The following is a 22,033-nucleotide window of genomic DNA, read 5'->3' as shown; positions in this document are numbered from 1 at the left end:
GGATTTAGGGATCCTCACAGTATATATATTCACTTACGAAATTTGTTGTTAATAATCCAGCCCAGTTCAAAAGTAATAGCAGTGTGCATAGCTGTAACACTAGGAGAAAGGATGATCTTCGCTATGCAGGGTTAAATCTGACTTTGGCACAGAAGGGGGTAAATTTTGCTGCCACAAAAGTCTTTGGTCACCTACCAAACAGCATCAAAAGCCTGACAGATAGTCAACCAACATTTAAAAATAAATTAAAAGAATTTCTAGATGACAACTCCTTCTACTCATTGGCTGAATTTTTAGATATAAATTAAGGGAGGGAAAAAAAATAACTTAAGCATTAGTGTCATGCAATATTTTGTGTAATGTAATATCTTGTACAGACATCTTTCATTAACCTGACACGTTCCACATCATTACGAAGTGTCGTATTCATGATCTATGGAACAAGTATTAATCTAATCTAATGTAGTTTTGCTATTTGAGCAGCAAAATAACTGATTAAGTACGTGTATGGAGTGTAGGCATGTATGAAATGAAACATGGACAATAAACAGTTTATACAAGGAAAGACTAGAGGCTTTTGAAATGTGCTACGGAAGAATGTTGAATGTTAAATGGATAGATCATCTAACTAAAGAAAAGCTACTGAGTAGAATTGGGGAGAAAGAAATTTGTGGCACATCTACATGACTACTCTGCAATTCACATTTAAGTGCTTGGCAGAGGGTTCATCGAACCACAATCATACTATCTCTCTACTATTCCACTCCCGAACAGCGAGCGGGAAAAACGAACACCTAAACCTTTCTGTTCGAGCTCTGATTTCTCTTATTTTATTTTGATGATCATTCCTACCTATGTAGGTTGGGCTCAACAAAATATTTTCGCATTCGGAAGAGAAAGTTGGTGACTGAAATTTCGTAGAAAGGTCTCGCCGCGACGAAAAAGTCTATGCTGTAATGACTTCCATCCCAACTCATGTATCATATCTGCCACACTCTCTCCCCTATAACGTGATCATACAAAACGAGCTGCCCTTTTTTGCACCCTTTCGATGTCCTCCGTCAATCCCACCTGGTAAGGATCCCACACCGCGCAGCAATATTCTAACAGAGGACAAACGAGTGTAGTGTAAGGTCTCTCCTTAGTGGACTTGTTGCATCTTTTAAGTGTCCTGCCAATGAAACGCAACCTTTGGCTCGCCTTCCCGACAATATTATCTATGTGGTCCTTCCAACTGAAGTTGTTCGTAATTTTAACACCCAGGTACTTAGTTGAATTGACAGTCTTGAGAATTGTACTGTTTATCAAGTAATCGAATTCCAACGGATTTCTTTTGGAACTCATGTGGATCATCTCACACTTTTCGTTATTTAGCGTCAACTGCCACCTGACACACCATACAGCAATCTTTTCTAAATCGCTTTGCAACTGATACTGGTCTTCGGATGACCTTACTAGACAGTAAATTACAGCATCATCTGCGAACAGTCTAAGAGAACTGCTCAGATTATCACCCAGGTCATTTATATAGATCAGGAACAGTAGAGGTCCCAGGACGCTTCCCTGGGGAACACCTGATATCACTTCAGTTTTACTCGATGATTTGCCGTCTATTACTACGAACTGCGACCTTCCTGACAGGAAATCACGAATCCAGTCGCACAACTGAGACGATACCCCATAGCTCCGCAGCTTGATTAGAAGTCGCTTATGAGGAATGGTGTCAAAAGCTTTCCGGAAATCTAGAAATACGGAATCAACTTGAGATCCCCTGTCGATAGCGGCCATTACTTCGTGCGAATAAAGAGCTAGCTGCGTTGCACAAGAGCGATGTTTTCTGAAGCCATGCTGATTACGTGTCAATAGATCGTTCCCTTCCAGGTGATTCATAATGTTTGAATACAGTATATGCTCCAAAACCCTACTGCAAACCGACGTCAATGATATAGGTCTGTAGTTCGATGGATTACTCCTACTACCCTTCTTAAATACTGGTGCGACCTGCGCAATTTTCCAATCTGTAGGTACAGATCTATCGGTGAGCGAGCGATTGTATATGAGTGCTAAGTAGGGAGCTATAGTATCAGCGTCATCTGAAAGGAACCTAATCGGTATACAATCTGGACCTGAAGACTCGCCTGTATCAAGCGATTTGAGTTGCTTCGCAACCCCTAAGGTATCTACTTCTAAGAAACTCATGCTAGCAGATGTTAGTGTTTCAAATTCTGGAATATTCCATTCGTCTTCCCTGGTGAAGGAATTTCAGAAAACTGCGTTCAATAACTCCGCTTTAGCGGCACAGTCGTCGATAACAGTACCATCGCCACTGTGCAGCGAAGGTATTGACTGCGTCTTGCCGCTTGTGTACTTTACATACGACCAGAATTTCTTCGGATTTTCTACCAAATTTCGAGACAATGTTTCGTTGTGGAACCTATTAAAGGCATCTCGCATCGAAGTACGTGCCAAATTTCGCGCGTCTGTAAATTTTAGCCCATCTTCGGGATTTCGCGTTCTTCTGAACTTCTGAACACAACATGACTAGAAGTTGAGATCTATTGATAAGGACACATTGTGAGACGTCAAGGGATCACCAGTGTAGCATTGGAGTGAAACGGGGTGGGATCATAGAGGGAGACCATTAGGTGAATGCAGTAAGCAGATTCAGAAGGATGTAGGTTGCGATAGTTATTTGGAGATCAAGAGGCTTGTACAAGATAGACCAGCATGGAGAGCAAAATCAAACCAGTCTTTCGACTGAAGACCACAACAGACTAGCATGGAGAGCTAAATCAAACCAGTCTTTCGACTGAAGACCACAACAAAAACAAATTGTTTTATTTAAATGACTATTAGTTGCTGATGTTTGTTTGGTCGTTTAGTATGTCATTTTTTCTCTGATTGGCTGTCGAGTTTGGAAGGTTTCTTACAGTGTCAGGAGATGTTTTTTGTTGCTGAGTCAGTACTAGATTCATAATTGCATCTATTGTGGTTGGTGGAAATGTTGAGTGGCTGGTATCATACTTCCATGTTTTTTATATTATTTCAAATTGCCTGCTGGTCTGTCCTAAGTATAAAGCATCCCAGTTGTTGCACTTGAGTTGGTATATGTCAGATTTCTTATATTTCAAATTCTGTTTGTTGGATATGAAAGTAATCAGATTCAGCAACAAAAAACATTTTGTGACACTACAAGAAAATTTCAAGATTCAGTAGGCATTCACAGAAAAGAAACACATAATAAACACCCAAACATTATTTAAACTAATCAAACATAGCAGAGAAATAACAATCCTCCTAGCTACCGCAGAAATAGTGTCGCAAGAAAACAGTCAGCATACCCACTCAGGATCATCCACCATAGTAAAGCAGCTTTAACTTTGTACTAATGTGCACACACAGAAATTAGTAAATGTGTCTCCCCTACACACACACACACACACACACACACACACACACACACACACACACACACAGTCCTTAAATGGAGTTTCAGCCTAGATACATGGAAGGAGTGACCCAGAATTATAATTCCCACTTGTTAAGATGATGTAAGAGCTGTTTAACTACACTGAAGAGCCAAAAAAACTGGTACACCTGTCTAATATCATGTAGGGCCTCCGCGAGCAAGCAGATGTGCCGCAACATGATGTGGCATGGAATCAACTAAAATGTCCAAAGTAGTGCTGGAGAGAATTGACACCATTAATCCGTAAGAGTATGACTGGGTGGAGATTCTTCAGAACAGCATGTTGCAAGGCATCCTAGATATGCTCAATAATGTTCATGTCTGGGGAGTTTGGTGGCGAGCAGAAGTGTTTCAACTCAGAAGAGTGTTCTGGAGCCACTCTGTAGCAATTCTGGACAAGTGGGGTGTCACAGTTTCCTGCTGGAATTGCCCAAGTCTGTCAGAATGCACAATGGACATGAATGGATGCTGGTGATCAGACAGGATGCTTACATACGTGTCACCTGTCAGTTTCTAGACGACCTGTCAGCTGTATCGGGTGTCCCGTGTCACTCCAACTGCATGTGCCCCACAGCATTACAGAGCCTCCACCAGCTTGAACAGTTCCCTGTTCACACGCAGGGTCCATGGATTCATGAAGCATGTCTCCATACATGCACACATCCATCCGCTCAACAAAATTTGAAATTAGACTCGTCCAACCACGCAACATTTTTCCAGTCATAAGCAGTCGAGTGTCTGTATTGACAGGCCAAGTGAGGCATAAAGCTTTGTTGTGCAGTCGTCAAGGGTATGTGAGTGGGCCTTAGGCTCCAAAAGCCCATGTTGATGATGTATCGTTAAATGGTTCACATGCTGGCATTTGTTGATGCCCAGCATTGAAATCTGCAGCAGCAGTTTGCGGAAGGGTTGCACTTCTGTCATGTTGAACGATTCGCTTTGGCCATTGTTGGTTCCATTCTTACAGGATCTGTTTGTGGCCACAGAGATTTGATGTTTTACCGGATTCCTCATATTCACAGTACACTCTTGAAATGGTTGTATGGAAAAATCTCTACTTCATCACTGCCTCTGAGAAGCTGTGTCCCATCACTCGTGCACCAACTATAATACCACATTCAAACTCATTTAAATAGGTACTACACATTGTTTGAAGTTAAATTTACAGAAATTACAATTAAAACTTAACTCTTTAAATTAACTGAATACATCGGAAAATACATCAGACTTCAAGAAGAATATAATAATTCCAATCCCAAAGAAAGCAGGTGATAACAGATGTGAAAATTACTGAACTATCTGTTTAATAAGTCACAGCTGCAAAATACTAACGCGAATTCTTTACAGACAAATGGAAAAACTAGTAGAAGCCGACCTTGGGGAAGATCAGTTCGGATTCCGTAGAAATGTTGGAACACGTGAGGCAATACTGACCCTACGACTTATCTTAGAAGCTAGATTAAGGAAGGGCAAACCTACGTTTCTAGCATTTGTGGACTTAGAGAAAGCTTTTGACAATGTTGACTGGAATACTGTCTTTCAAATTCTAAAGGTGGCAGGGGTAAAATACAGGGAGCAAAAGGCTATTTACAATTTGTATAGAAAGCGGATGGCAGTTATAAGAGTTGAGGGTAATGAAAGGGAAGCAGTGGTTGGGAAGGGAGTGAGACATGGTTGTAGCCAATCCCCGATCTTATTCAATCTGTATATTAAGCAAGCAGTGAAGGAAACAAAAGAAAAATTTGGTGTAGGTATTAAAATCCATGGAGAAAAAATAAAAACTTTGAGGTTCGCCGATGACATTGTAATTCTGTCTGAGACAGCAAAGGACTTGGAAGAGCAGTTGAACGGAATGGATAGTGTCTTGAAAGAAGGGTATAAGATGAACACCAACAAAAGCAAAACGACGGTAATGGAATGCAGTCGTATTAAGTTGAGTGATGCTGAGGGAATTAGATTTGCTATTTGGGGAGCAAAATAACTGATGATGGTCAAAGTAGAGAGGATATAAAATGTAGACTGGCAATGGCAAGGAAAGCGTTTCTGAAGAAGAGAAATTTGTTAACATCGAGTATAGATTTAAGGGTCAGGAAGTCGTTTCTGAAAGTATTTGTATGGAGTGTAGCCATGTATGGAAGTGAAACATGGACAATAAATAGATTGGACAAGATGAGAATAGAAGCTTTTGAAATCTGGTGCTACAGAAGAATGCTGAAGATCAGATGGGTAGATCACATAACTAATGAGGAAGTACTGAATAGGAATGGGGAGAAGAGAAGTTTGTGGCACAACTTGACTAGAAGAGGGGATCGGTTGGTAGGATATGTTCTGAGGCATCAAGGGATCACCAATTTAGTATTGGAGGGCAGCGTGGAAGGTAAAAATCGTAGAGGTAGACCAAGAGATGAATACACTAAGCAGATTCAGAAGGATGTAGGTTGCGGTAGGTACTGGGAGATAAAGCAGCTTGCACAGGACAGAGTAGCATGGAGAGCTGCATCAAACCAGTCTCAGGACTGAAGACCACAACATCAACAACGATACACTGTATGTAAATATTTTGTATGGGGATTTTTGTATTCCAATGTTTTTGACAACAACAATGTATGAAGTAGGATTGCAACCTTTCCTCATTCTGTTACACCAGTCGACTTATTTGGGAATGCGCAGCCGATCTTCTCTGCATAGCCGGCTTCTCGAATCTCTATAAACTACTTCTCTGAAGAATGATGCTAGTTAAAGGAATATATAAGACTCTCTCTTCACTCGTGAAATAAGTAGGTACTCTTAGAATACTTTTAGTTCACTGTCGGTGTATTTCAACTTTCATAAAGAACAAATTGTCATTTCTCTCATAAATATGTTACTTCTTGTAAGTTGCCCGTGTCGCCTCACATTAGACACAATTAAGATACATTTACTAAAGAGTTGGTTTAACAACTGCTGAAATCACAAACAAGTCTTGCCTGTAGCATGCCTGTGCAGAAAGTTACTAAAAATCATTTTTCAACTCCACTGTTTTTTTCCCCCCAACACAGAAGTCAAAGTTCTAAAACAGCGCCAAATAACTCAGAGGTTCCTTGGGCCTGCCGTGTTCTTTCATTACAACTTCCTTGGCGCAACCGACAAGTACTTGTCGGTGCTGTGTCTACAGTCTTCTCACTACACACTTTGGACCTGCACACACAGACAGGCAATGTGCAGTAGATTGGCTCTCACACTTAAATTTAAAATATCGTGTGTTTGAGACGGTAAAGGGCCGAGTGGTTCTAGAATTTACATGGAAATTCTCGAAACACTACACATCACCATCCTCTGATCGAACACACAATATTTTATACATAATCATTATGCACATTAATATCACACATAATAACAATTCACATTTCAAGAGTATATGTTTATTACGTAGGTTTATATATAACTTTATCACATCAACAACATTCCCCCCTTCCAATGGTAAATGCCAGGTGTTCGTGGCACACCAGTAATCTAATTTCTGTTCTGTTGTAGTTTGGAGGAACTCTGGGGAACATGAGGGTGTTCCTTCTGATACTCGTAAACTTACATAAAACATAACAATGTTAATTGCGCACTCAGGTCTTTCAGTGCTCTGTCAAACTCTTCACGCAGTATCGTATCTCCCATTTCATCTTCATCTTACCTCCTCTTCCATTTCCATAATATTGTCCTCAAGTACATCGCCCTTGTATAGACCCTCTATATACTCCTTCCACATTTGTGCTTTCCCTTCTTTGCTTAGAACTGTGTTTCCATCAGAGCTCTTGATATTCATACAAGTGGTTCTCTTATCTCCAAAGGTCTCTTTAATTTTCCTGTAGGCAGTATCTACCTTGCCCCTAGTGAGATAAGCCTCTACATCCTTACATGTGTCCTCCAGCCATCCCTGCTTCACCATTTTGCACTTCCTGTTGATCTCATTTTTGAGACGTTTGTATTCCTTTTTGCCTGCTTCATTTACTGCATTTTTATATTTTCTCCTTTCATCAATTAAATTCAATATTCTTCTGTTACCCAAGGATTTCTACTAGCCCTCGTCTTTATACCTACTTGATCCTCTGCTGCCTTCACTACTTCATCCCTCAAAGCTACCCATTCTTCTTCTACTGTATTTCTTTCCCCCATTCCTGTGAATTGTTCCCTTGTGCTCTCCCTGAAACTCTGTACAACCTCTGGTTCTTTTAGTTTATCCAGGTCCCATGGCCTTAAATTCCCACTTTTTTGCAGTTTCTTCAGTTTAAACCTACAGGTCATAACCAATAGATTGTGGTCAGAGTCCACATGTGCCCCTGGAAATGTGCTACAATTTAAAACCTGGTTCCTAAATCTCTGTCTTACCATTATATAATCTGAAACCTATCACTATCTCCAGGCTTCTTCCATGTATACCGCCTTCTTTTATGATTCTGGAACCAAGTCTTAGCTATAATTAAGTTGTGCTCTGTGCAAAATTCTAGCAGGCGGCTTCCTCTTTCATTTCTTGGCCCCAGTCCACATTCACCTACTACATTTCCTTCTCTCCCTTTTCCTACTACTGAATTCCAGTCATCCATGACTATTAAATTTCCGTCACCCTTCACTACCTGAATAATTTCTTTTATTTCATCATACATTTCTTCAATTTCTTCATCATCTGCAGCGCTAGTTGGCATATAAACTTGTACTACTGTAGTAGGTGTGGGCTTCGTATCTATCTTGGCCACAATAATGGGTTCACTATGCTGTTTGTAGTAGTTTACCTGCATTTGTATTTTCCTATTCATTATTAAACCTACTCCTGCATTACCCCTATTTGATTTTGTGTTCATAAACCTGTAGTCACCTGACCAGAAGTCTTGTTACTCCTGCCACCGAACTTCACTAATTCACCGTGTATTGTACATTTGCACAAAATATCCAGAGGTTATAGTTTTAATAGAAATTAGGCATATTCATGATAAGTGATGTCCTTTTTGGTTAAACAATGGTTGCATGCTAAGATCTGTATCACTTTATACAAGTCCTGTCTTGCTTAAAAGAATTAATCCTCATGGGTAGCAAAAGTTACCCATAAGGATTAATTCTAACTTATGTCTAAAAAAAAGTTTAACACTAATGGCAAACTATATTCATTACATCATAAATAATTGCAGTACATAGTTCTCATGACATTATAGTAATTAGCACTGAAATTGACTATAGTATGAAAGGTGTGGACTAGAAAAAATATTAAAATAAAGTGCACATTACACACCAAACATTACTCAGTCATAACTTGTCTGAAACTTGACTTTGGGTTTCTTTCCCATTTGCAAAATAGCGAAAACTCAAGGTGTGCAACAGCATAGACTTACTAATCATTACGTTATTAAAAAAATAGTCACCATCACATAACTTAATTACAAATCAAATCAAAATTAAGGGGATGGAAGTTGTACCAAATCATTGCCCTATTTCTCTACTCAGCTCTGAGCACTACTCTCGTTCAACCAGAAAATTAAATCCTCACAAAAATGTTAGCAAATAGTTGACCTGACAGAATATTCACATCAGTCTATCACCACACTTAATCAGCAAGCGTACTGTTCTGCATTCCAGTATTACCACTTTAAGCTCATAATTCCTCAGAACACCAATTGAAGTTTTGAGATAACTTATAGATCCAATGATGCAGCATTATATAACGTTTACGTCACTAAAATATTGCTCTTTCTGTTAAGCTATCATTCCAGCTGCAGTGTCATGAATTGCACAATAAAAGCAGAACCAGATATTGCCTAGTTCACAATTAGATCATCAATAGAGTTACACCACATTTGTTTGTAAACAGGTATCTTTTTTATTAATCATGTCTGTCAGGTCCAAGTTTTTACTTATCTTCCTCATTTAGTTAACCAGTGGAGTGCATTCTCAAAAAGTATCCCTACTGCAGAGACAGGCTCCCAACGATTAAATCCCTAACATTATTCATCATGTTATTATTACATTGTTGCTTCATTAACTAATAAATTAACATCTTCTCTGCTTATCCAATGCAAAATTGATTCTACTGACAAACACTCCACAGTAACAGATCTGTATGCTAAGGCAGACTTAACTCTCATTACCAATCCGACAAAATTATAACTTGGAAAAACTATTATTTAACCGTATAAATTGCTTATATTATTAGAAGAGGCTGTACCACGGTTCACTTCTATGGGCTGATAGTTGTCTCCATATACTGATTGCATTGAACACAAACACTTCTATTATACCACAGTTAATATTAAGCACTCATATTTAAGATGGTTTTTTTCCTGCATGTTGACTCTGCTGCTGCACCAATGAGCTGATCACTTCATATGTTAATTATCCTCTACATATGCTGACACGTTTCATTTTTCGTTTACCTAACCTCTTTCTTTGACATAAATTCTTTCACCATGGTACCAATTTACTTTCTTTCATCCTCTTATGATTCTATTACTTATCAGTAACACAACATAATGTATATAGATAACACTAGAAAAACTTTCTGTAACATATTTCTATACTTTAGAATCCTATTGATTCACTTATAAACTACAGATAGGATAGGAGAAGAGTTTGACTGCCTCAGGGAATGTGAAAATTTAGAAAGGCAGCTGAAGTAAGTGTTATCACCACATAATGAATCCAACACAGAATGTTGAACCCCCTACTTGCTAATTGCACAAAAAATTATTCCCAAATATTACATCAATGCTAAGATTTTGAATTACCAATAAATTGCACTCGAACAGCTGCCCTATCAGTCCTCTAGTTTTACACTCTTTGATAGCTTACCAGTAGCACCAATAATTTTTATTCCAGAAACATAAGTCACCACTATACCCTTCGTGTCCTTGATAGATTCAATAAATGCTTGTCCAATGTTATTCAAATCACTGCCACTATCCAGTAAACACTTTGATCCACTTCCTTTTTACTTGCCATGTGACCTTGTTCATACAAAAAAAATCCTCATTAATCTTTTGCCTGGAAGAAACTATCATCCAGTGTACCAAAAAATTATCAGATCCACTGTCACTTTCTCTGTGCTTTAGATTTTGTACCTCTTCCACATTTATCTCCATTTCAGTCAATTTTGAATCTACATTTTCATTTACTTTTTCCAGTTTTTCCTCTGCCACTACTGCACACTTGGTTTCTATCTCTGTTTCTAAACCATGTTATAATCTGACGATTTGGTTCTCAAGTTTAACCCTGTTATCAGCACACAATTTTCCTGGCAGCTTTGACTTCATCTTTACACTGTTTTTCAGAAGCTGCCGTCCTATACACACACACAGTTTCTTTCTCTCTTCTACACATTTACTACTCATCAGTGTTAATTTCTAATTCGTGTTATTTACTACTTTCTTTATCTTTTCATCACAATCTTTCCCTACTGCCTCAACCTTCATATTTAATTCTGAAAGACTAGAGCTAACTACCTTAATTTCCTTTTTAATTTCTTTCTTCAGTTCATCTTTTAAGCTAATCATGTCAGTTTTAATACTACTAATTTCTTCTTTCATATTAATTTCCATACTATTCAAACTACTAATAATTTGCCTTAACATTGCTTTCACTTTTCCGTCTGCCATACACTTTCACTCTTGCTGATTTTTTACTACCAGGTTCCTCCACTAAAACTTAACGACCTCATGCACTTCATTACTGTTTTCGTCCATTTCGCTGATATCACCACACAATGTAGATGAAGCTTTTATCATTTCATCTACAATAGGATTTACGTCCCCATCATTCAAAGTTACATTCATGTCTGATTTATTTATAAGTACCATCCTCTACAGAACCAGCCCCACTTAGAACTTTCTGTTCACTTAAAAACTTAACCTCTACAGATTTGTTCTCAGTCCCACTGTCTTGTTCGTTAAGGTCACTCATTATGTATCACTTGATATGAAATGGCTTTTGCTATGAAATTACCATGTTTTTTAAATGCTCGCCTGCTGCTGCGGTTGTCGTCCCGATTTGTCACCTGCTGCAAGTTGTAATTCTCTTGGCGAGGCATCTTGTTTATCTGTGGTCATTTTGTGTCACCTGCATTCTGATTGGCTGCCTCTGTACTCAATGGCTGCTTCCATAGAACCCACTCACTGATTAGTTGTTGTTATGCTGTGGCCATGAATCCCCAGAACTGGTTGGCTGTAGGATCTCTTCCATTTAAATCCCTGTAAACTGCCCAAGTTCAAACTTCACTATCAAATTTCGTGAGTTCTAGTTTATTGTGCCTACACACAATAGTCCTTACCCTGAGCACCATATGTGACGAAGTTCCCTGCTTTATCTCTTAGTTGATTGTCTTCAGTGTCGACGAACTGGCTAAAAAATAGGGGGTTGAAGTTCCGTACTGTCTACTGTAAATGATGTAGCCGACATGTGCACATTTGCGTTTCACAGTTGTTTACTTTCACTTTTTACAACCCCCCATATACACTTTTAATATGACCTGTGCACTATTGTTTAACTTTCGATAAGCCTCATTAATAGGTAGCAAGCAAGCCACAGTAGTTTGCTATTGAACATCTACGAGCAGTAAAAACCTAATCATGAAGTTCACTCTTCTTGAAGAATAGAAAGTTACATATGGAGAGCAGGCACTGTCATTGTTACTACAGATGGGCTAATAGTGTAAGACTTATTTCACAGTTAGTTGAAGTATTGTTGTTGTTCTAACCAGCACAGGTTTCTCGTCTGAAACTCAGCTGTGGACTGACTGTCTTTGGATCAAAATTTGGGCCCTTATATATCCTCACAGTAATAGGTACTACACATTGTTTGAAGTTAAATTTACAGAAATTACGTTTAAAACTTAACTCTTTAAATTAACTGACTACATCGAAAAATTGGTTCTTTTTAACAGTTTCTTCTTCTGTAAGGCTTAAACCGAATTATTTCTTTAAATCATGAACTTAACTTGTTAGGCAAACAATGCTTTTGACAAAACTGTTGATTACTTTGGAATTAATTAAGGGCTGGCTTTGCTAACATGTTTTCAAATAGTTATTTTAAGAATACTTCCGGTTTTTCCTCCAAATCTTAATAATTGGTACAGAATCTATATTTGTTTATACGTCAACAATAGCATTTAAGTTATGAAACAATTACTGATTTCACCTTATAACAAAAGATACTAACTAGGCAAAGTCGAAATAAATTAAAAAATAAAGTACATACATAAAACTAAGTACAAAATTACATCTGGCGTTATATTCTTTAAAACTGAGGACCAACCCTTCTCTTTTGTGAAAATGCAGATTATACTCCCTTATGTTTGTGGTAATTATTCAGAAAGGAAAAAAACGATTTAAGGGAGCAGATGGCAAAACAAGAGGGGAAGTAAAAATATATCAGCTTGCTTCGTCACAAGCCATTCAACACAATGAAATTTTCAAGACCCATCTTCAAAGGGATTTCCCAAGCTTCTCTTGCAGCATGTTTCCACTTACAGGAATACCGCCACTTCTCATTCCTTCAAACCGTTTAAAAATAATAGGTTCCACATCTCGAAATGTTGACATGATTGTTCTTTCTTTGCATCCAGGGAAATCACTAGCTTAGAATTTAACTCTCTCTCTCTCTCTCTCTCTCTCTCTCTCTCTCTCTCTCTCTCTCTCTCTCTCTCTCTCTCTCTTGGATGCCTCATTTTGAAGACGATGCTAAATCGTAGTTCTTTGCCATGTCAGAAAATTTTATGTTGCAACTATCTTCAGTATTGTGGAGGATGATCATCAGTTTTCTACAGTTGCAGGCCATAACCCCACATATGTAAAACTGATAAATTTGACAATAACAGAGACAACACTTTACGTCTCCCACTTTGTCATATCTACAAAACTGGAAGCAGAAAGTTCCTTTTATATGGTTTAAGTGATTTAAGGAATTTTGCCACTTCATCTAACTGGGGTGAAATTACATTACATGTTCCACAGGATTCAATCATGTGTCCCCTCATTTCCTTGATGTATGTGAATGAACTCCCTTCTTATCTGATACAAGAAGCTAAACTGACACTGTTTGCTGTGATACAAGCATCATTATTAATCCAGTAGAAGAAACTCCATTAGAAGATTATACAAATAATGTGTTTGAAAAACACAGTACATCCCAATTTTCTGCTGCAAGGAGTACATTTCCTTCAATAAATATAATAAATCAACAGAAGCAGTAGCCAGGGAAGAGCATACTAAGATTTTTGGTGTACATATAGATGAGAATCTTAATGGCAAAATCCATGTTTTGGGTCTCCTAAAGCAACTAGGTTCAGTAACTTTTGCAGCCAGAATAATTGCCAGTTTTGAAGATACAGAGATTAGTAAGCTAAACTAACATACTTTCAATCAGATGTCATATGGAATAATATTTTGGGATAACTTAACACTTACGCAAAAATTAATCATTGCTCAAAAGAAAGCAGTTAGAATAATGTGTGGGGCTCATAGTTGCACATCTTGTAGGCATTTGTTTAAAACTCAGTTTTAATAGCCTCACAGTATATGTTCTCAGTAATAAAATTTGTGCTCCGTAACATGTACCAGTTTAAAAACAACAGTGACATACATGATTACAGTACCAGAAGACAGACAGGCTTCACTGTCCTCTTCTTAAACTGTCTTTGGCACAGAAAGGGGTAAAAATATGCTGCTGTAAAAGGGCACGGCGGACTTCCTTCCCTAATCTGGTGAGACCGATGACCTCGCTGTTTGGTCTCTTTCCCCAAACAACCCAACCCAAACCCTGCTGTAAAACTTATTGATAAATTACCACAAGAAATAAAATGTCTGACAGACAGCAGTAATAGTTCCAAAAATAAATTGAAGTCTTATCTCCTTGACAACTATTTCTATACCATAGATGAATTCTTGAATAGAAATAAATAAATCTATAGGTGCCATGTATACATTTTGTGCTGTTTAAGACAGTGGGGTAGGTAGCAAAAATTTTAAACGTTTTTAAAAGAAAGAGAGAGAGAGATAACCAACCTTGATTCATGTGTGCATTTCTTATGCATTTGTCTTCCGCATTCCACATGTACCAGTTACCATGAGATTGATGAGTGGAACACATAACTAACTAACGCAGTGAATGTGACATCAGATCACGTGAGTAATATCACACTGTAGACAGGACACATATTGATTTCTGATTCTTTCAATGCTTTTTCTGATATCGCCACAATGCAATTCAATCCAGGTACTTATCGACCGAAAGAATCAGTTTCCTTATACTGTCATCACACGACACAAAAGACGTTTGTGAAGCCGACAGAATTCAGCAACTCAATTGGATATGTAACAAATTTAGCAAAAACTGAATTTTAATTGTTAGTGTGTTCTGTATTCATTCCTTAAAAGCAGGCTTTTTGTTAAAGCAGTGTTCTTTAAAAGCAGGTAGGAGTAACATTGTTCTTATGGGAGTTTCATCTGGGTCACGGAAATATTTCTTAAAAGCAGGATTTCCTTAAATGCTGGCTCGTTAGTTTAGGGTTTTACTGTATGTGTGGTAGAAATTAGTAATGCAGTAGGAGGAAATGAATCATGAATAATCATTGTAATTTAATGCTGTTTAATTGTAGTAATGTAAAGCTTGAGGACTGTTAAGATCCTGACAAATAGATTTGCAAGAAAAACCAAATTGTTAAATGATCACCAAAGATGCTCTGAAATAATGTAAACCATATTTTGGTCTAAATAAGACTATTACAATGTGAAAACGTAGAATTTTTTTTTTTTTTTTTTTCCTTCTGCTGCTGCAGAAAAGATGAGCCCTTACTTAGAAGTAAGACAAGTAGTTTTGCTTTTTGTTTCCATCACACCAGTGGTAACATTGTGCGCGCTCACATGTACATGAATGCGCAGTGTCGTCCATCCGTCCCCCACCACACACACACACACACACACACACACACACACACCACATGAAAAAACAGACAGGACCTCACCGCAGTGATTGAGGCATTGAGATCAAGGGAATTGGAAGATGTTAGTATTTTCCATCAGAGATTTTGGGCATGCTGTCCTACAATAGCTTTTGTTAATCTACAGCAGTTTAATGTAGAAAGACAGTTGTTTATTAGTAAATAATATTAAATTTACCACAACCCACCCTGTCTCGGCTAAATAATCTTTGAGTTTGTAATACGAATTATGTAAGCGGGATGCCTTAACTGACTGTAAATATTTATTTTATTTTATTTATTTATGCATTTATTTTACCTGGCAAGATTAGGGCCTTCAGGCCCTCTCTTACACCTAACCAGGCATACTCAGATTGAACGATTTAGATTTTAGTTATCTCTTTAATCTCATTCTTCAGTGATATGTCTGCTTGTGTCTGTGTATGTGCGGATGGATGTGTGTGTGTGTGTGTGTGTGTGTGTGTGTGTGTGTGTGTGTGTGTGTGCGAGTGTACACCTGTCCTTTTTTTTCCCCTAAGGGAAGTCTTTCCACTCCCGGGATTGGAATGACTCCTTACCCTCTCCCTTAAAACCCACATCCTTTCATTTTTCCCTCTCCTTCCTTCCTTCCTTCCTGACGAAGCAACTGCCAGTTGCGAAAGCTCGTAATTCTGTGTGTGTGTTTGTGTGTTTTGTTCATGTGCCTGTCTGCCGGCGCTTTCCCGCTTGGTAAGTCTTGGAATCTTTGTTTTTAATATATTTTTCCCATGTGGAAGTTTCTTTCTGTTTTATTTACATCATTCTTCAGTGTATTGCACAATTTTATTCCCTTGTAGAATGTGCTGTACAGTTAGAATTTACAGCAGTTTAAACATGTCATGGAACTCAGTTACTATTTCTGCTTAATATGCTAATGGTCCTTCTTTGTAATTTGACCACTTGTGTACCCCGTTGTTGTTGGTTTTTTTACCCCCCAGAATAATGATTCCATCGCTAATTATTGAGTACGTGTAGATAATGAATATGTGACATTTGACAAAGGACTTAATCCAATAGCTTATAATATCCAACAGTGTTGTTCCCCCCCCCCCCCCCCGCCCCCCCCCCCCCCCCCCCACCCCTCTCTGTGATGTGATTGAGTCCTCCTATTTGACTGAACGCTGAGAAATTCTAAGGCCGCAATTGAACTGGGAAGTGTAAGCCTGAACAGAATTAAACTTCCAACAAAACCAATATGATTTCGAAGTCCCTTCAGTCTCATTAGAAGCATCTGACAGTATCGAGTGATCGAATGATACCAACAGTTCCCACAAGCATGTCAACGAACTTGGTGCTGTTCACTAGTGGTGAAAGCAACGTGTGGTCGGAAGCAGTGCTGGGTCCGTAACGGAAGACACCAGATTACGGCTACGACAGAACTGGCTAGCTCAGGGCCGGCTTGGGCCTAAATTCTCGCAGGGCAGAGGCAGAATTGCATTTGATTGGCCGCATATGATGCAGTGGATGCAGCAAAATGTCTGCAGTAGGACCAATCCCTGTTTTAGTTGTGCGCGACACCTGTCCTCGTGTCTCATCTACATGAAGGCCCTCTGCAGCCAATTTCTTGGCTCACTGGACTGTGCAGTTGTTGAATCACAGAGGCTGTACTTGCAACAGGCTGCCTGGCAGAGGTGTGGTGTAGGGTGGCGTCAGCACCTTATGAATGTCACAGGTTCATGGTAATCCAATATAGGTACTTGTTTATAAGTAGCTAGTCTCAGGGACTTGGTCAAAAGAAAAGAGACAGTAAACTAAAACTTAGAATTTGCAGTTTGCACTTCAGTGCATGCAGGAATAGTTCTCATGTAATTTTTTTTCTTTTTTTCGTATTACAGATGTGGGTTTCTAAGTTTTTCAGTTACAAGGAGTACAACCCTAGATTTTTCCATTTACTTTATTAGTCTGAAAAGTGTGAACTGTAATTACAGAACTTGATTCCTGGTGCCAAACCACTTTCTGCTGGAGAAGTTCAGCTGACTGAAGATGATAACTGTAAAGATACTAAAATTGAAGTGGAAGAAAGCTGGTCAGCAAAAGTTACAGAGGTAAAGGAATTGATGAGGCCACTTGCAGTGATGCCAGACACCAGCAGACCCACTACGTCAGCAGCAGATGATCACAGTAAGTAAAGCTTGTACTTTTATTCTGGAATGAAATCTTTATGCTGATAGGATGTATCACCTTCTGCACTTTATCTAAGTGGAATCACTGCTCTGTGTTGTGAATTTTCAAAACAAGTATGTGTAAGTGACATCAGAGTTTCTACCTATAGTGTTCAAATAACGTAAGGGAATGCAGTGGGGTGATTATATTTCGACGGGTGACCACACTGTTATATTCAAGGCAAAAACTACACACACACACACACTGTAAATACCAGCACCATCACATGACTTACACCAGAATTTAATGGTAGCGAAAATTACTGAACAACAGGTGAAGTAGCATTAACTGTGTCCCTCTGTTTTTTGACAAGGGAAAGAGCAGGATTCCATGCAGAATCATCTCTATTTTCAAAGTTACTTGAATCAAACAATGGAAAATCCACAATGGAATGTAACAGTACGAGAGAAAGAAAGTTGCTACTCACCATATAGCAGAGATGCTGAGCCGCGATAGGCATAATAAAAAGATTCACACAAACATAACTTTCGGCCATTAAGGCCTTTGTCAGCAGTAGACACACACACACACACACGTTCAACTTGGACACACATCTGCAGTCTCGGAGAGCTGTGTGTGTGTGTGTGTGTGTGTGTGTGTGTGTGTGTCTACTGCTGACAAAGGCCTTAATGGCCGAAAGCTATGTTTGTGTGAATCTTTTTATTGTGCCTATCGCGGCTCAGCATATCCGCTATATGGTGAGTAGCAACTTTCCTTCTCTCGTATTGTTACAAAGTTACTTGCTAATTTAATGTTAATTGTTGCCCTAATAACAACTTTTCCAATAGTTGGAAATGGGTGCCAGAGTCTCCATGTTGTTATATTCCATAGGATGACCAGTGCCAAGACAGTATCCTGCAATAGCCGATCTGCTCAACTGTTGTAAGCATGTGTGATGCTTAATGCTCAGTGCACTGGTCGTTCACGGTCCTGGTAGTGTGACCAATATATGACTTGTTAGAATATGACAGAATGGAACCTAAAAGGATATTTATCTTAGACACAGGTCAGAAAGCACATTTCATATCATATTTCCACAAAATACAACTGAGTGTGTCGGAGATACTCCCTGCATAAGGTATGGAGCCTGTAGACCTCAGTGCCGACTCGGTATTATAATCACTCATCTGGTGCACTCTTGGTCGATAGCACAACGCAGATCTGACGTGTCTTTCACTTTTTCCAGTCTGACAGAAGGTGACGTCAGGACTGGTTAACTCGGCTAACAAACTTTCATTGTCACATTCAGTTCTCTGGCAGTGGCTGAACATCTTATGGCAGGGCTCCTTTGACTTAATGTTCAGCCTTACATTCCAAACTCTATACAGTGCTGTAAATGCCAGCATTTCGGCCATTCAACCATGAGTTGTGGAGGTGATGCGATCTGCAGGAACTGTGGAAAAGCCACCCATGACACTGGGACTGACTGCCCATCTCCAGCAATCTGCATCAACTGCTCTTGGAACCATCCAGTCTGGAGCTGAGACTGCCCTGCTTTTGCTGAAGAATGCAAAATAGAGGAGAGAAAGTGACCAAACAGATCCTATATGTCAAAGCCAAAAAAGAATGTAAGGCAACAAAACTCTCTTTCTTTGCCACCTCATGTTCTTCCATGGTGCAGAAACCTATTCCCAAGGTCTACGTGTTGACACAGAGATGACACCTAGTATGCGTGTATCCACCACAAGCATCTGTTCTTGCACGTGTACCTATCAAGGGGAAAAGAGTAGGAACAAAGCAGTCCATGCAGCTACACCAGGAAAGACCAAGTTTCACAGCGAGCATCCAGAAGGTACAAGAGAAGCAGAGCCTCTCAAGGCCCCTTTCCCCCCGTATCCTTAAAGGGACAGGACGCAGGGAACGGCTCATGAAGTTTGGGTAAAAAGCTGTCCCGAGTGCCATCAGACGTTACTCTTTTCTGTCTGACTAATGAGGAGGATATCATGAGGTTAGGTGCCTTGGATACAAGCAGTCCCTCCATTCCCCCTCACTCTTCATGTGCTTCACCTCCCCAGTGCAAAGATAAGGGTAAATTAAAACCTCACCCATAACATGGCTTCCATACTATAGTGGAACATGAATGGATTCAGGACTCATGTGGAGGAACTGAAACTCCTAGCTGGCGCATGTCTCTTGTGCTTTTGTTTACATAAAATTCATTTGAAAGATACTGAAGTCCCTGTGCTTCAGGGATATATGCTATACTGCAAGGATAGCCTATCAGGGGAAAGGACCATGGGGGTGTCAAAGCGTTTGTCACTAATGCGCATCACTCCTCTACCATCCCCTTGGCTACTGATCTGCAAGCAGTTGCAGTTAAAATTCATGTGTGTCGCAGGATCACTGTTTGCTCACAGTATTTACCTCTGCAAGATGCACTAGAATCTGAGGCTCTCACAGATATTATCGCACAACTTCCGCGACCATTTCTCCTCCTGGGAGACTTCAATGCCCATCATGTCCTGTGCGGCTTTACCAATACTTGCCCTCAGGGTTGGGTTTTGGAGGACCTCACAGCGTCTCACAACCTGTGCATCTTCATCATGGGTACTCGTACACATTTCTCTACTGCTACTGGATCATTCTCAGCCGTTCTTCCACCCTTGCTGACTGTTCAGTGGGAGGTCATTGATAACCTTCTCTCCAGTAACCACTTCCCAATCCGCCTTCACTACTAAATGGCTCACCACCTGAAGTTAAGCCTTCAAAATGGATGGTCAGTGGGGCTAACTGGACACATTTCAGCCAACTGGCTGTGTTTGAACACTATGACAGCATCCAAGGATGGGTGGAGTGCATCACACAAGTGATCCATTGTTCCGCTGACCTCTCCATCCCACAGTCCTCAGGTCATCTTAGAAGGCGACCAGTACCTAGGTGAAGAGGTGAGTACCATTACGTGACCCAGGAAAGGCGCGCGGCTCTTCAACATTTTAAATACCGATTGTCAGCAGACAACCTTAGGGCCTTTAGAGTCATGAGGGCCAAGGCTCGACATCTCATTTAGGGAGAGTAAGAAAAGATCATGGAAAGCGTTCCTGGACTCCATCAATCATTCCACTTATTCTAAGTATGAGAATCCATCCGGAGGATTTCTGCTAAATGCAGCCATTTACTGATAGCAGTAGTGCTGAAACAGGGTACCTCCAAACAACACCAGAGACATTGCTCAGACGCTGGCCGAACATTTTGCGCATACTACTGCCAATACAAGTCAGGATCCGGCATTTCGTTGCTATTGTGCAAGTGCAGAGGGGGGAAAGTTGGACTTCAGATCCAACAGTTCTGAGGCCTACAACTTCTCGTTCTCCACGTTGGAGCTCGAATCAGCACTGATTGAGATTAGTGACACTGCACCCAGTCACGACCAAATCTGGTACTGCATTTACCAGCGGCATCAGAGGAAATCCTCCTCAAATGGGATAAAGTGGAGAGTGCTACCGTAATGAAGAGCTGGAGAAAATTGTGGCCATGCATTGATGCCAAGTTGGATCCAGTAGTGAGTGACAGCGATTAGCCAGTCAGTTCAGTATTATCAATTACTTTGTTAACTGACATGTTCCACAACCTTCAAGGAGGAGGAGGAGAAATTGATGAAGATGTTACTAAGTGGCCAAATGAAGAAAACTGTGATACGGACCAATTTTTAACATATGAAGAAATAATGAAAAGCATGCAAGAAAGTAATGATTAAAGTGATGAAGAAGAGGATGCAGGAGGAGAGAGCATGAAGATTTCTCACACTGTTGGTGCTGAAGTTGCAGAGGTCTTCCTGGCGGGGTACATTATGCAACAACCAGATACATGCGGTACCAGTGAAATGCTTGTAAAGTGGTTGCGTTATAAAGCAAGCTACCGTCATGTGTCATCATTGCGACAGTTAAAAATTATTCACTCAAGGACAAAGTTTTCTTTGAAAATCATTGTATTTTTGGCCTTAATAAAGTATATCCTCTGTGTTTTAAAATTGTATCCTTCGGTTTAATAAAGTACAGTACACTATATCCCCTTCAAAATAAATAAAAACAAAATAAATGAATAAAATAAATTTCAGACACTCAATAATCAGGCAGTTCCTCTAATCCGACACCCATATGTGCCAGAAATGGCCGGATTATCGAGTCTAGTGTAGTAGTAGTAGTAGTAGTAGTAGTAGTAGTAGTAGTAGTAAATGCCCATCGAAAATTTTGATTTTACTCCTTATCAAGTATATTTGATTTAGATTTCTGTTAATAACAGTCGTGTTGTGTCCAAATAATTTTGTTTCCTTCAAATGATTCCATTTATTGGATGACCACTGAACTACAAATTTACTTCTAAGAAAAATCACATTTCCTCTTGCATTCAATTATTTGATTTTATAAAATTGTATTAATGAATTTTAAGTACGGGCATAATGGGATGATGATGGAAAAGTTACACGCAAACTAACAGAG

The 22,033-nt window shown here is 39.5% G+C and overlaps 1 protein-coding gene across 5 annotated transcripts in view; it reads left to right on the top strand.

Annotated features, from left to right (window-relative positions):
* LOC126335298 (apoptotic chromatin condensation inducer in the nucleus-like) overlaps positions 1-22,033 on the top strand; it is an 85,404-nt gene that overhangs the window by 34,426 nt on the left and 28,945 nt on the right. For all 5 annotated transcript variants that reach the window (XR_007564852.1, XR_007564851.1, XM_049998402.1 and 2 more), the window contains one exon: positions 17,363-17,555. Coding sequence is in view for 3 of the 5 variants with exons in the window: in XM_049998402.1 (XP_049854359.1) it covers positions 17,363-17,555 (193 nt within the window). In the remaining 2 variants the exon portion in view is untranslated. The remainder of the gene's footprint in view (positions 1-17,362; positions 17,556-22,033) is intronic.

This window comes from Schistocerca gregaria, chromosome 2, assembly GCF_023897955.1.
Source record: "Schistocerca gregaria isolate iqSchGreg1 chromosome 2, iqSchGreg1.2, whole genome shotgun sequence".
Classification (NCBI taxonomy): domain Eukaryota; kingdom Metazoa; phylum Arthropoda; class Insecta; order Orthoptera; family Acrididae; genus Schistocerca; species Schistocerca gregaria.
Note: the sequence above shows the minus strand (reverse complement) of the source record. Positions and strands in the feature narration are given on the sequence as shown.